Source organism: Phoenix dactylifera, chromosome 12, assembly GCF_051530095.1.
Source record: "Phoenix dactylifera cultivar Ajwa chromosome 12, Ajwa_hap1_PhDact_Kaust_v1.1, whole genome shotgun sequence".
Taxonomy (NCBI): Eukaryota; Viridiplantae; Streptophyta; class Magnoliopsida; order Arecales; family Arecaceae; genus Phoenix; species Phoenix dactylifera.
The window spans coordinates 6604280-6619351 of NC_143201.1; the positions used below are offsets into that span (position 1 = coordinate 6604280).

General features: G+C 49.5%; 1 protein-coding gene and 1 long non-coding RNA gene across 2 annotated transcripts; both read right to left on the reverse strand.

The window, feature by feature from the left end:
• Positions 1-4853: 4853 nt before the first annotated feature.
• Positions 4854-5827, reverse strand: LOC149751518 (uncharacterized). The gene is made up of 2 exons (XM_089926635.1): positions 5723-5827; positions 4854-5624 (listed from the first exon to the last, which is right to left on the reverse strand). Exons 1-2 carry the CDS (start codon positions 5816-5818, stop codon positions 4854-4856), a joined length of 867 nt encoding a protein of 288 aa, XP_089782761.1. The 5' UTR covers positions 5819-5827.
• Positions 5828-9642: 3815 nt separating this feature from the next.
• LOC149751519 (uncharacterized) lies at positions 9643-12601 on the reverse strand. The gene is made up of 3 exons (XR_016398061.1): positions 12266-12601; positions 10640-11338; positions 9643-10076 (listed from the first exon to the last, which is right to left on the reverse strand). It is a non-coding gene; the product is annotated as an uncharacterized LOC149751519 (long non-coding RNA).
• Between the last annotated feature and the right edge of the window lie 2471 nt (positions 12602-15072).

A 15072-nucleotide genomic window follows, 5' to 3' on the forward strand; every position in this document is an offset into this window, starting at 1 on the left:
GCTGGGGCCACCTATCAGAGGCTGGTCAGCCAGATTTTTAAAAACCAGATCGGCCGGAACATGGAAGTCTACGTGGACGACATGTTGGTGAAGAGCCGAGCGGCGGAACACCACATAGCCGATCTCGACGAGACGTTCGCCAAGCTCAGAAAATATCAAATGAAACTCAATCCGGCGAAGTGCGCGTTTGGGGTCACCTCGGGCAAGTTCCTGGGTTTTATAGTGACCCAGCGCAGAATTGAGGCCAACCCGGAGAAAATCCGGGCACTGCAAGAGATGTCGCCTCCAAAGACAGTTAAGGAGGTGCAGCGGCTCGCGGGACGGGTAGCCGCCCTGGGAAGGTTCGTCTCCCGGTCGGCCGAGCGTTGCCTCCCCTTCTTCAAGAGCCTCAAACGGCCGAAAGATTTCCGGTGGACAGAAGAATGCCAGCAGGCCTTTGAAGAGCTTCGGAGCCTTCTGGCTTCTCCCCCGCTGCTCACCAAGCCCCGGAAAGGCGAGGTCCTTTACTTATATCTGGCCGTCTCCCCAGCCGCAGTGAGCTCAGTTCTCATCCGGGAAGAGGACAAGCTCGAAAAGCCGGTCTATTACACCAGCCGGGTTCTCAGGGATGCCGAGACCCGATATTCTAAACTTGAGAAGACCATCTTCGCTCTCATCATCTCGGCTCGGAGACTCAGGCCTTACTTCCAAGCCCACACGATAACTATATTGACCGACCAGCCCATGAAGCAAATATTGCAGAGGTCGGATCGTGCAGGGAGGGTCGCCAAATGGGCGGTCGAGCTCGGGGAATTCGACCTCGAATATCGGCCCAGGCCGGCTATCAAAGCTCAGATACTCGCCGACTTCATCGTGGAGTGCACTCTTCCGGACGACCCCGAGCTGCCATCTGAGTCCGTGGAGGAGACCCCGAAGCAGCCATGGGTCCTGCACTCGGATGGGTCTTCGACCCCGGGGGGCAGCGGGGCCGGACTTATCCTCACCAGTCCAGATGGAGTGGTGGCTGAGCAAGCTCTGCGCCTCGAGTTCCCGGCCTCGAACAATGAGGCCGAGTATGAGGCTCTCATCGCCGGGCTCAAGCTGGCGAGAGAACTAAAAGTGGGAGATCTGACGGCCTTCAACGACTCCCAGCTGGTGGTGAACCAGGTCCAAGGAGATTTTGAAGCTAAAGGGCCATCTATGCAAAAGTATCTCCAAAAGGTGCGGGAACTCACATCCGCCCTGAATTCTTTTAATATTCGGTACATTCCCAGAGCGGAAAACCTCAGGGCAGACCAGCTATCCAAACTGGCCACCTCCCGCATGAGCGAGCTTCCCAAGGGAACAGCGCTCGAGTATCTTCAGACCCCCAGCACGGAGGAACCCGAGCCTACCATGTACGTCGACTCCGAGCCAAGTTGGATCGATGGGCTCATCTGCTACCTTCAGGACGGAACCCTACCTCATGACGAGACGGAGGCTCGTCGAATCAAGCGCCAGGCTCCCCGGTATGTCTTGTACGAGAATAAACTCTATCGACAATCATTTACTTCTCCCCTTCTCAGATGCCTCCGCCCCTCCGAGGCGGACTACGCCCTCCGAGAGGTCCATGAAGGGATCTGCGGAAATCACCTAGGGGGTCGAGCCTTGGCCCATAAGATCCTGCGGCAGGGATACTACTGGCCCACACTCCAGAAGGACGCAACAGATTTCGTCCGCAAGTGCGATCGGTGCCAACGAAACGCCAATATCCAGCGCCGACCTTCAGCTCTACTGACCTCCATCATCGCCCCCGGCCGTTTGCCCAATGGGGGATCGACATCCTGGGGCCCTTTCCCCTGGCCACCGGACAGAGAAAGTTTCTGGTCGTCTCCATCGACTACTTCACCAAATGGGTCGAGGCCGAACCCGTTGCCCGGATCACCGAGCAAAAGATGCGGGACTTCGTGTGGAAGTCCATAATCTGCAGATTCGGACTACCCCGTATTCTTATATCTGACAATGGTCGACAATTTGACAATGTTCATTTCAGGGAATTTTGCTCTGAACTCGGCATTGATCACCGTTTCACCTCGGTCGCTCACCCCCAGACAAACGGGAAAACTGAGGTAACTAACCGAACTATTTTGCAGGGACTTAAAGCTAGGCTTGATCGGTCCAAAGGACAGTGGGTCGAGGACTTGTACAATGTCCTTTGGGCGTACCGGACCACGTTCCGACTACCCACGGGAGAGACCCCCTTCAACCTAGCATACGGCACTGAGGCCGTCATCCCGTTGGAGATCGGCCTGCCTTCTCCCAGAGTGGAGCATTACGACCCCGACACCAACTCTTCCCAGCTAAGGAGCAACTTGGACCTTGTCGAAGAAACGAGAGAGATCGCCCGGGTTCGCATGGCGAGATACCAACAGCGAACGGCCCAATACTACAACTCCAGAGTCAAGCCCAAGCTCTTCAAAGTAGGGGACCTCGTCCTCAGGAGAGCCGAGGCTTCTCAACCGACCGAGCAAGGAAAGCTCGCCCCAAATTGGGAAGGGCCGTATCAAATCGCCCGGGTACAACGACCAGGGGCGTACAAATTGAAGTCCCTGGAGGGGACTCTGATCCCACGAAGCTGGAACTCCGAGAATCTACGGATGTATTACCAATGAAACCCTAAGGAGTTCAAAACAATCAGGACAATGGACTCAGCTCCTTTTTCTGCAAATATTTCTCTCACCTTGATAACTGTAATCCTCTTTTAATATTGGGTCGTCTGTGATCCTCAGATTCCCCGGCCAAAATCGGGATGCCTCGAGGCTCGACCGTAGAGTCCCAAACTCCCTCGACCTCGGGAAGAATCGCAAGAACGATGAGACGTGGAATGGAGCAGGATTCCTCGACTTAGGCCGATATGCCCCGAGTGTCGACAGTGCGTACCCAGACCCCTCGACACTTCGGGAAGACGGGGTAGTACCTTCGCGGCCCCCCGTGGCGCTCATCACCAACAACGGGGTAGTACCTTCGCGGCCCCCCGTAGCGCCCCCTCGACTAAGGTCGGGATGCCCCGAGGGTCGACCGTAGAGAACCAGACTCCCTCGACCTCGGGAAGGCGCCGTGAGGGGTGGAAAGGGTGGCTCCACCTGGGGCGCCACGAAGTGGACCCCCAGGAGCGGTCGACGATCCCCGATCCCCGAAGCGAGCGATCCCTCGACTAAGGTCGAGATGCCCCGAGTGTCGACAGTGCGTACCCAGACCCCTCGACACTTCGGGAAGACGGGGTAGTACCTTCGCGGCCCCCCGTGGCGCTCATCACCAACAACGGGGTAGTACCTTCGCGGCCCCCCGTAGCGCCCCCTCGACTAAGGTCGGGATGCCCCGAGGGTCGACCGTAGAGAACCAGACTCCCTCGACCTCGGGAAGGCGCCGTGAGGGGTGGAAAGGGTGGCTCCACCTGGGGCGCCACGAAGTGGACCCCCAGGAGCGGTCGACGATCCCCGATCCCCGAAGCGAGCGATCCCTCGACTAAGGTCGAGATGCCCCGAGTGTCGACAGTGCGTGCCCAGACCCCTCGACACTTCGGGAAGACGGGGTAGTACCTTCGCGGCCCCCCGTGGCGCTCATCACCAACAACGGGGTAGTACCTTCGCGGCCCCCCGTAGCGCCCCCTCGACTAAGGTCGGGATGCCCCGAGGGTCGACCGTAGAGAACCAGACTCCCTCGACCTCGGGAGGTACCACAGGTCAGCAAAGCGTCCGCAGACCCGCCGACCTGACATAAGACCCCTCGACCAAGGTTGAGGTGCCCCGAGGTCCGACCACAGGGTCTCAAACTCCCTCGACCTCGCAAAGAGCTACAAATCAATAAAGTCTCCCCAAGCCCTCTCAACCTCGGCGGGTGCTGTCGGGTCCGTGAGAAGCCCGAGCCCCCTTAAAGTCAAAAATGACTCCGCAGGTCGACGAGGAAGGGAAGCAGCCTACTCCACCATGCGAAGCATAACTCTGAGAATGAAAGAGGTACATTCAACTGGACGCCCTCCTTGTCAAATTTTATTTACATATTACTGAGCGGAATCTTAATGTTGGAGCCTTATCTCGCCCCAAAGTCGGGCCTCTCTAACGGGTCGGCTTAGGGTCGACCTCCTAATTACATTATGCATGCACCGTTCGTCAAGCCTCCGAAACTGGTACAGAGGATTTCATAAATTAGTGCCCAACTCGGCTCTTCGACGTAAACTCCTACGTCCGGCTGAAAAAGTGGTCCCGGCCACGAATGTGCCAGCCAAACGCGGGTACCAAGGCAATCTCTGGAAACCCAGCCTTGCTCACCGAAGCCTCGGCAGAGTCCGAGAACAATAACTACGAAAACCGTCGGTAATGACCTGCCTATTGGCCCGCGCTCCCTCTGAGGGGTTTGGAGTTAAGTTCGGAGACCCGACTAAACTCCCCGATTAGCGGCACGCACAGACCTAGTCCGGTCTTAGTTAAAGGGCTAAGGCCCGACCTCGACGCCTTGGGACTCCCCTAAAGGCTAAACGCAATGACCTCCACGACTCCCAAATCCGAGCTATAGGACTTAGAGAAATTTTCTAAAAAACTCAAGACTCGGAGCTCCTCTTCGTCGGGATGACTGGAACCCGAGAAGGCTAAGATGTAGCCCGGGAAGAAGGACAACTTCGTTAAGCAGCCCGGAAATTAAAATGCGAAGCTAGGCCATCGAGGCGGTTCGCTAAGGCCCTGGCCTCGGTCATGACAACAGAGGGAAAGATGAACACGGAATGGCAAAAATACTTTTTCATTAACAAAGGGCCGGAAGGCCAATCACAAAATTGGAAGTCGGCCGCTTAAGGGCCGACCCCGGATACAATGAAAAAGAAAAGAAAAATATGCTAAGTCCTAAGCGGCGGGAGCCACATCCGGGGGGTCGTCCGGCACATTGATGACCTCAAGACCTTCCTCCGGAACAGGCTCGGGGTCGGGAGCAGGAGCTTCGGGCACCACTTCCGGGACAGCGTCCGCCTCGGCCGCCAGAGCCACCTCCATGACACCGTCCGCCTCGGCTACCCCCGTCGAAGGCTCGGCGGGGTCTTGCTCATATATTCCCGCCTCAGATGTCAGGATGGTGGGAAGGGCTCGCACGTCGGACCCCCAGCCCCGGTCCTCCCTCGGACGGACCGTCGAGAAGTCGTACTGAGGGCAGTACAGGCGCACCTGCTCTCGGAAGTTCTCGAAGCCTCGAAGGAAACCGTCGACCGTCTCCTCCTCCAACATGTCGCGGAACTCTTGCGACTCTTTGAAGAGCTCCACGGCGTGCTCGGCTCGTTCGAGAGCCCTCCTCTCCCGGGCCTCAAGTTGCTCGAGTCGGAGGCGAAGGGCCCTCTCCTCATACTCGAGGGCCGCGACCCTGGCCTGGACCTCCCCCAAGCGCGCCTCCGTGCCGCGCATGGTTGCCTTGGTCATGGCGTGAGCCGCCTTCTCCTCCTCAAGCGCCCCCACCACGGCAAGACGCTCGGCCTCGGTGGCCGCCCACCGAGCCTCGGCAGCGGCCGACACCGCTTCTAGCTCGGCGATTCTTTTCTTGGCCGGCTCCAGCTGCTGGCCGAGCTGCCGAACTTCTTCCCGATACCCGTGGGCGAGGAACGCCATGGTGTCGAGCTCGAGAATATGCTGAAAAAAAAAAAAAAAAAGAGAAGAAGCGAGGGTATTGTGAGTTGAAAGGCACGTATGCACGCTAATAACTCCGGAAAATTAAGAAGGGAACTTACCCGGGCCGTGCTGCAGTAAGCACTGCCGGCGACCTCCTCCAGCGAAATCCCCCGGAACACGGCCCGGTCCGCTGGAAGCACTGCACGCCGCAACATGGAGCGTGCGACCTCGACGTCCTGAAAGGCCGAGCTCCCCTCAGGAATGGAAGAGTCCGGCTCAACCGACTCTTCTCGGAAAGCTCGGGAAGAACTCGGCACGATCGAACCCGAGGTCCCGGAGCCGCTCGCCTCGGGGCCTCGGGCAGGCCCGGGTCCTGGCTGCTGCGGCCGGGCCACGGACGATTCCCCCCGCCGGACAAGGGGGGCAGGGCAAGGAGGGGCCGATGGGCCCGCACCACTGACCACCCGCTCCCGCCTCGGGTCGGCCGCAGGGGCCCCCGCCTCGGGGCCACTCGTCCCGGCCGACGAGGAAGCGCCGTCTGTCCTCGCCCTCCTCCGAGGCTGGGGATTAGCCCCCCCGGCCTCGGCCTCCCGCCTCCTCAGGCGGGAAAAAAGCGACGTGTTACTGGTCGGCATACGGGGAATATCTGAAATCAAAAATTTTGTTAAGTGTCAGGCCAGTGGCAGTAAAAGCGAAAGACAAAGAATGAAAATAACGTAGCCGCCCTTACCCTCGGGGCGCGCCGAGCTCAGACCCACGCTCGCCAGGGCGTCCTCCCGCAGGAGCTCGGTCAGGTCGTTGCCCCTCCCGAGGGCTCGCACAGAGTCTAGGATCCTCAGCTCCCTCCCCGTGGGCTCGGAGAGTCTGTTGAGGGCCTTCAGCCGTGGGTGTCCCCACCTCGGCTCAAACCCCCAAGGCGCCACAGACGCCAGAAAGAAAAACTTCCTCTTCCACTCGTGGATCGAGGAAGGGGCGCCCCGGAAGAGTGACATACCGCCCCGAAAGGCGAAGTACAACCACCCTACGTCCGCCGGGTTTTTCTTTAACAGAAAACACCGACGAAAAAGGCCTACCGAAATCGGGATCCCGTGCCCGAGGCACAGGGATAAAAACCCGATTATGGTCCTCCATGAGTTCGGAGCTAACTGCGCCGGGACGAGCTGGTACTCGGCCAGTAAGTCGCTCACGAACTCATGGGCAGGAAAACGCAGGCCCGCCCAAAGTGTCTCGCGGTAGACCGCGATCCGACCTGGGGGCGGCTGCGTCACCCTGTCTTCCGGCCCTGCGGTTTCAAGGCGAAACCCGGGCTGGAAGAAGAAGCGGGAGCGGATTAATTCCAGCTCCTCTCCCGACAGACTCGACCCAACCTCTTCGGGACTGGAACCCATTCTCACGGAAGAGTGGAGCAAAAATTAAGAGTAGAAAATGGAAGTTGACGAGGAGGAAAAAAGAGGAAACCCTAGTGAAAACAGGAAGAAAACCTACTGGACATTGCCGGAAATCGCTCCGGGCACCACCAGCAAGATTCAGCTGAGGGAGGAAGCAGGGGGGAAAGACGACGAAAATAAGAGGCAGCCAAGCAAGACCTTTAGGGCAGACTCGTGGGATTTATATGGACCCCCCTGACGGCCCAGATCGACGGGGTCGGTTCTCATCCCCCCGACCGAGTTGCGCCACGTGTCGACCTCGGAAGCCGAGGCACCGTATTCACTCCGGTTTAATAAATCGGATACGAAATCGAAGCGTTGTCCCATCGGATCTCGGGGCCTCATCATGGGTCCACAGAATCAAATCGTCCTGAGGAACGAGCGGACGTAACCCCCGCTCCCCTCGTTTAATAAGATCTGGGACACGTGGAGCCCCGATGAGGCCTCCACTTCTTCGGAATTATGATCCAGTAACATGAAATTGAAAGCGTCCGACCTCGGGCCGCGCCGCGTGTCCGTTTCAAACCCCGTAACGGCACACTCATTAATGAGCCAGAAGCGTCGATTACGGAATCGAGACATCGCCTCGACGAGCTCGAGGTCCCCCCTCATTAATCCGCCGTAAAATGATCCTGGCGATTCAAGAAGCATGATGATACGAGCCCCATCATTAGCTCACCGAATAAAGCAGCCTCGAGACGAGGGCGCATATCTCACCATGAAGACTCCGGAAAGCACAAGGGGGCGGGCGAGACCTTCCCCCCAACCTTAGTGACAGATTTTACTTCCCACGTCCGAGCCCCACAAGCTGCTCGAACTCGGAAGTCGGGGGGTAGTGTTGGGGGGAATAAAATTTCCCCCCAAATGACATAAATGCCCCAGAGAAGCCGTACAACCTCCGACCCCGGACAGCAGAAGTCGGCGTCCGACCTCGGAACGCTCGGCCACGAGACGACCGACCCCGAGACCTCCGACCTAAGAGAAACCCCGATGTCCGAGGACCGTACTCTAACATCCCTCCGGCATTTTTGCGCATGGCCGCTGCAATCTTCCGGCACACTCAACAATAAATGCGGATCTCCGGCTTACTCCACCATTAATGCGGATCTCCGGCTTACTCCATAATAAATGCGCGTGGCTCCTGACATCTACGGATCCCCAGCTCTCCACGGCAAATCGACCCAGCAGGGTCTAGTCGACTATGATAAGTCTCTGATCTCGGCCATACCGCCAACATCAGTGCAATGATTCGCCTGACCGAGCACCGACCTGAACAACATGCCGAGCCATACTACGGCCTCTCCCTGTTACATCACAGGTAAACCGACCCCCGCATATAAAAGGGAGCCTTGGCCTCTCAAGGGGGGAAGGACATTGGTACCCCCAAAAATTCACTGTTTATCTTCCTTCTCCATACTATTTGCCCCCCTCACTGACTTGACCGTCGGAGGGCCGGCGCCGGAAAACCCGGCCACCGGTTCGTGTGCAGGCACCCAGACAGAGGACGCCGCCCGCCGACGGACCACCGCCCCGCCGTGAGGACTCACATCCGCTCCCTCTCTTCGACCGAAGATTACCCCCGGGTCCAATTTCCAGCAACACCAGGGAAAAAAAAAGAGACTAAAAAGATATCAGAGAACATGAACAGAGGTGGTATCTAGTGGATGGACATATAATCTTTGCTTTATGCCCCCCTCCAAATCACTTTCTAGCTTCAAACCTGCAACTGCGACTTCTTAGCAGCAAGAGCCTCAGATTCAAGAGTTAGGTCCCAGAGAATTGTTAGTTTCCGCCAGTATAGAAGCCACCACATATGGGTCCATGTTTGAAGCTGGACGACGATCTTCCAAGTAGCCTAAATAAGATATAGAAAACATGGTCTAAGTTGTCACAAGTGCAATTACATTTATGTAGGTTTGCAGCAACAGCTAGATTTTGCATCAGCAGGAAGCAGCAGCTTCTCCTCGGTAATCATGTAAACATTCTAGACAAAAAACACACCTTTGCCTTGTCTTCCTCGTAACAACCCAAGACGTCATCCAAAAAGGTTAACTGGAAGGTATTATATGAGTTCCTTGGTCCGATATAAGTACCCAAGGCCTACCCAATGAATAACTGATGTAGGACTAAACGCACGCTCGCATGGATTCTCACATACTTATTCCGTTTAAGCCCTGGCATCTTCATCAGGCTATGGATCCAAATCCATTCGAATTCAATAATAAACACCACAATTAGCTCATAGTCAATTCAAATATACCTATGCTATAGTGTTCCTTAGTCCATATAAATTATAAGCCGGATCCGCTCTGATACTATTTGTAATAACTCAGGATTTCACTTAAAAAGGCTAGCTCGAAGGTATTATTTGAGTTCCTTGGTCCTATATAAGTACCCAAGATCTACTCAGCGAATAACCAATGTGGGACTAAACGCATGCCTATACAGATCCTCACATTCTTTGTTTCACATCCCACATGAATAGAGCAGCCACGATTTGCCACACCCTGAGAGACAAGGCATAAATTATGGCTATCACATCCCCTTCATTAATGGTTGAGATGTTTCGCATGCTAGTGGGGAGAGTTCCTCATGAATATATGGTGGTTGCAGTGGCCCTCGGATCCGGATCTCAGGTTAGGGGCGTGACATGACTTGCCTTCTCGAGTATGCGTAAATATAAGTTGAGTGAAACATTGTCAACTTAAAAGAAGTATACAGCAAAATAGATGTATTCCTAGCAGTAAGTTTACATGCGAGTGTTCAAACACATACAGAAGGGAAGGTGTTTATGTCGGCTGTCTCATGCTTCCCTGTCAACCTTCGCTCATTTCCTTCTCCATATGCTCTGATATGCTCCTTGTGCCAGAGTGAGACATTGAGAATTACCTTCTTTATTACTTCATAACCATCTTCTTGCATGCTCTTAGTACTCCATAAGTAATTCATAAATTTAATGTAAATTTTCAAGAAATTCAGAATTATCAAAGAGGTGGAACTCTGGACTAGCATGTTAGGCTTGAGAAGAACAGATATGCAGGGCTGCCTGTCAATGTTAGTAAAGTAGTTACTCATCAAAACTGTTCATTATAAAAGATGTAAAAATCCTTTTTCCATGATGATCAAAGCAGAATCAGACCTTTGCTGTTATTGCTATTTCACATTGGTAAAACCTTTTCCCTCATTTATGAGTAGAGATTTTTTTATTGTTTGAGACATCCTCTAGGATCTGTTAACTTGAGGAAATTTGAAGACTGCTAAGCTTTCCATGTTAAAACTTATTAAACAAGAGATGGTACTAGATTTTAAATCCTTCTTTTTGTATTTTACTTCCTAAAACATTCTCACCATCTCTGTTTTTTGTTTCTTCTAATATTGTTTACCTCAAGGATGTTTTAACCAATAACACATAATATTTTAGAAGCACTTTTTCACTTTTACTCGCAAGCAGGCTGATATTTATTGTAAATTTGACAAAATAATGCTATTTTCCAAAGCACAGTTCAGCTCAACTTCCTTTGAAACACAATAAAATCATGGGTGCATAACAAATTCCATGACTTCAAACCTTCATATGATGGAAAATAATAGACATCCTAAAAACAGTACCTGAAGTTGGCATGACATCCTGGCTCCTGCACCATTCCAGTCGCCCTAGCCACATAAAGTTGCAGATTGATTTTTTTTTTCTTTCCTGTTTGCAATTTTGAATAGTTTAAAGAGTAACTTAGGCACATGTCTCCATGACTACCTCTATTGGTTCTGGATCAAGGGAAAGCACCACACCTGCTTGTTCGGTGATTCACTGAAGGGTTAAAGAAATATAATTATGGACACATCATGAATTGTATGCAAGACATCTACTACATTATGCTTTTGTTCATATAAAAATTATGTCTTTGATTCTTGTAAACAATAAACTTACCAACCTTGTTGGAATTTTAAATATTTTACTCATAAATATCAATTTTAATATCGCAAGATACTCAAATGTTAGTGCTATGCCCCTAACCTAAGATTGCGAGTCAGGGGTCGCTACAATAGCTGCATATTCATTGAGAACTTTCCTACTAGCGTGCAAGGCATCTCAACACGATATTATAAAGCAAGCAGCAAAATAAACAATTAATTATATAGAACCAAAATTTAAATAACTAAAATTCAAACTTTAATATCTCACAAAATTTTAATAACATTCGAGGTCTTATAACAGACTTTAAGAAACTCTAATCCAGAATAAAGAAAAATCAGACTTTGCTTCTAATCACTCTTCCAAAATATATTTCATGCCATCTTAGTCCTCAAGATCTGTAAAAATAGTAAGATATGAAACAATAAGCTAGACAACCCAGTAAACAATGAATACTTCAACTAGATTAATCAGGTAATAACTAATAAATTTACAAAAAACAAATATATCAAATTTATCAGTTCAAAAACTAAATTTAGATATGCAACATTATCAAAACATCATACATGTTAATCATATCTTTCTCAAAATTCAAATTTTGTTTATAAATCCAAATTCTTTCAAAAAATTAAGTTCATCTTGTCAATTATAAACTATGACCATATTTTTTCTGTGGCAGGGTCATAATACTAGGGGTGGCAATCGGGTCGGGTCGGACATAAACGGATTAGGTCAGATGTTAAACGGGTCAAAAAAGTTAACCCGACCTGTTTAATAAATATGTCAGAAATTATAACCTGAATCCGACCTATTTATTAAACAGGTAACCCGACCCGTTTAACCAAATGGAGACAGTGAGATGGGAGGGTGGGTCGGTGGCTGGGTGGGGTTGCTTCCGGCGAGAGAGAGAGAGAGAGAAAGAGAGAGATGGGGGGTTCGATGGAGAGAGAGAGAAGTCTCTCTGATGTTCAGAAATCGAAGTCTGAAGATTTGATGAGATCCGGGAGGGGCCGGCGGCTCCTCTCCCAGATCTCATCACGGCAGCTCCACCTGCGACCAAGTCACGGCCTCAGCAGAAGGGGGAGGAAGAATCCTCTCTGCTTTGCCTACCCACAGCAAGGGAAGAAAAAGAACCCCTCAGAGGAGGGAAGGAAGAATCCTAGAGCGGCCGTCGATAATTGCGGTTACGGCGGCGATCAAGCGCGGCGGCGGATCCACAACCAGAGATCCTAGGTAGGTTCCTTCCCCCTTCCTCTTCCTCTTCTTTTTTTTTTATTTTGTTATCATGGGGTAAAAGGAAACAGGGGTTAGGGTTTACGGTTTACCTTGCTCCGGGAAGAAGCTGCAGCTACTCTCTCATGTGGCACTAGTTGTGGGTTCTAAAAATCCTAGCCGAGGAGGAAGAAGGAGGGGGGTGTCGATGTGGCCGCGGGGGGCCTCGACAGGGTGATGTATGCACGATGATCTCATCCTAGGTGAGAGTGGGATCGGCCGATCAGGGGCACGATGTAGTCGTGGTCGCCGACTCGCCGTTGACGGGGAGGCAGAAGTAGTCGGCAAGGGGGAGCTGGGGAGGAGAGGGCAAAGTCGGAGGGGAGAAGAGGGGAGACGAGAGAGTAGAGAGCTCGGGCGGCGCTTGTCACAAACCCTAGTCCCTAAGTCCCCCAAATGGCCAAATCAGAAATCATGGCTGAGCGGTGAAAACTAAAAAGAAAAACCAAATCGGGCCGACGCGGAGAAATTGGGCTGAGGGGAGTTGGGCCGGCTCTAGGTCTTGTGGGTTGTGGCCTTTATCTTCTATCAACCCAACGGTTAAACGGGTTAAATGGGTTAAACGGGTCAGACGTCTAAAATTCGTATCCAACCCAATTAATAAACAGGTTAAATAAGTCAACCTGTTTACGACCCGAACCTATTTAGACCAAACCCAAACCTACTTATGGCGGGTCGGGTCATAGTTTGCCACCCCTACATAATACCGTGCATCTTCTTATGATGTGCCATACATTATCTTGTAGCAAAGTCCTTCATAACCACGTATTTGCTTGCAATATGCCGTGCATCTTCTTGTAGCATAAATCTTTCAGGACTAATCAAGTGCTAACGTATTAGCGCCTATTAGTAGGTTTCTTAATATAGTCAGGTTGAGAGTTCAAAATAATTATAGAATTTTATATTTCAATTCGACCAAAAATATAGAAAATCATGCGATAATGAAATCGATCAAACATGTTCAATATTTCTAATCATACATCATCATAATATTCCAAAATCAAGAATATTCAATAATAAAGTATCATTCATCAAATTCATGCATCATCAATAGTATGACTCAAAATTTTATAATTTGCCAATAAATTTAGAAAAAATGAAATATTACTTATCTCATAAGTACTTTGACAAATTTGAATATTTCAAAAAATCCTTTTCAAAATCCTCATATATAGACCATATTGCAATGTCCTATCATTGGACATCTTCCTATCTAAACAATTCTAGCTCTACACGAATTTAGCTCCAACAATTAGACAATATCAACGAAAATTCAGGAAAATAATGGAAAGTATAAGAAAAAGGTGAAGGAAAGCAGCCCTGACCACGAGGCGATTCCCAAAGGTCCGGTCAAGATAATCCAACTGATCAAACTATAGATCAAAAATTAGTATAAGATATAGAAAGATCAATAAAAAATTGATGATGACAGAGTCTAGTACTGTTCAACAAGGACCAACAAAGCGATTCAATGCCCCTCTAGCAAGATCAACTTGAATCCAAATCAAAGGGGCTTAGAACTCTTCACTAGGTCTATGAGTAAAGTATAGAGAGCAATATAAAAAAGAAAAGAGAAAAACTAAGAGGATAGAACAAGGTTGACTAGGCGGCAGTACCTAGTGGCCTAAGTCAGTCCAATCAAAGCAACTTCATCTTATCAAAGTCTAGGCTAAGATATAGGGGGCTCAATAGCAATCAAGGGTGACCAAATTTAATGGTGTCTCAAAAGGGCCAAGGTAGAGGCTGGCATGCTACCCGATGGTCGTGGGTCAGAACTCCTTCACCAGAGTTGATCAAAGTCATTAGGAGGGCCCTTTGCTAGATTCAACAAACCTCAGAGAGATAGTGGAGAGAAAAAGAATCTAGGGAGAGAAATGAGAGAGAGTGGGGAGAGACAAAATATAGGAAAGATGAAATAGGAACTACTGGAGTTTTCTCTTCTATAAAAATAATATTTTTTCCTTTTTTTTCTTTTTTTTCTTTTTTCTTTCTTTTTTTTTTCTTCTTTCCTTGGTTTCTTCAGCAAAGCAGAAGACTCATGCTCACCCCTCTATAGAATAGAGGAGGGGCTGACTGTGGTGGTAACTACTGGTCGAAGGATCGATGACCAGGCTATAGTGAAGGATGGCTAGCAATAGCAATTGGTAGAAATTATTCATACTTACATATAGTAGTTTATACCCTATCACTTGTCCTTTTTATATCTACAATTTTTTGTTTTATTTCTTTTTCCATGGCTATTTTTACTTTATTTATAATTATTCATACTGACCTATAGTAGTGTATACCCATCCTTGATATCCTTAAATTTAAATACCCATTATTTAGTTTTTTAAAAGCAAGCAATATTGATTCTTTTATATATTATTACATCCACTACTTTTTTACTTTATTCAATCAATTTTCCAACACTGAAGCATATAGCCCTTTTTACTTCGATTGGATGCCAATCTACTACGACACTACTAGAAAACTTTTTAATTTTAGATAACCCTTGTCAATTTATCACCACAATCAAGTTACGCTGTAGCGACCGTTAAATAACAATCAATTTTTGCTTATATATTACTACAACAGGATTATATTGTAGCAGCTGGCTTACAAATAATGACATAAACAATGCCCGCCTATTTTTGACTAGGTTAACTTGCGATCCATTGCATATGGTAGACAGCATAATATTTATCATATATATCAAATTTAGATTTATTTTATAGTTATTAATATATTTTTATAATTTGTAGCCAACTTGATGTTAAGATTTGAGATTGGCCATAATGATATTACTGAATCAATTAATTTTTATTTTTTAAAACTATAGAGGATCATGCTTGCAATAATTTAAAAACTGAAAACTTCT

Bases quoted from the DNA above. Each gene is read 5' to 3' on its own strand.
- LOC149751518 (XM_089926635.1), bottom strand. From the start codon at position 5,818: ATGTTGCGGCGTGCAGTGCTTCCAGCGGACCGGGCCGTGTTCCGGGGG. The intron at 5,625-5,722 runs GTAAGTTCCCTT...TTTTTTTTTCAG, and splicing joins CTTACTGCAGCACGGCCCGG to CATATTCTCGAGCTCGACAC.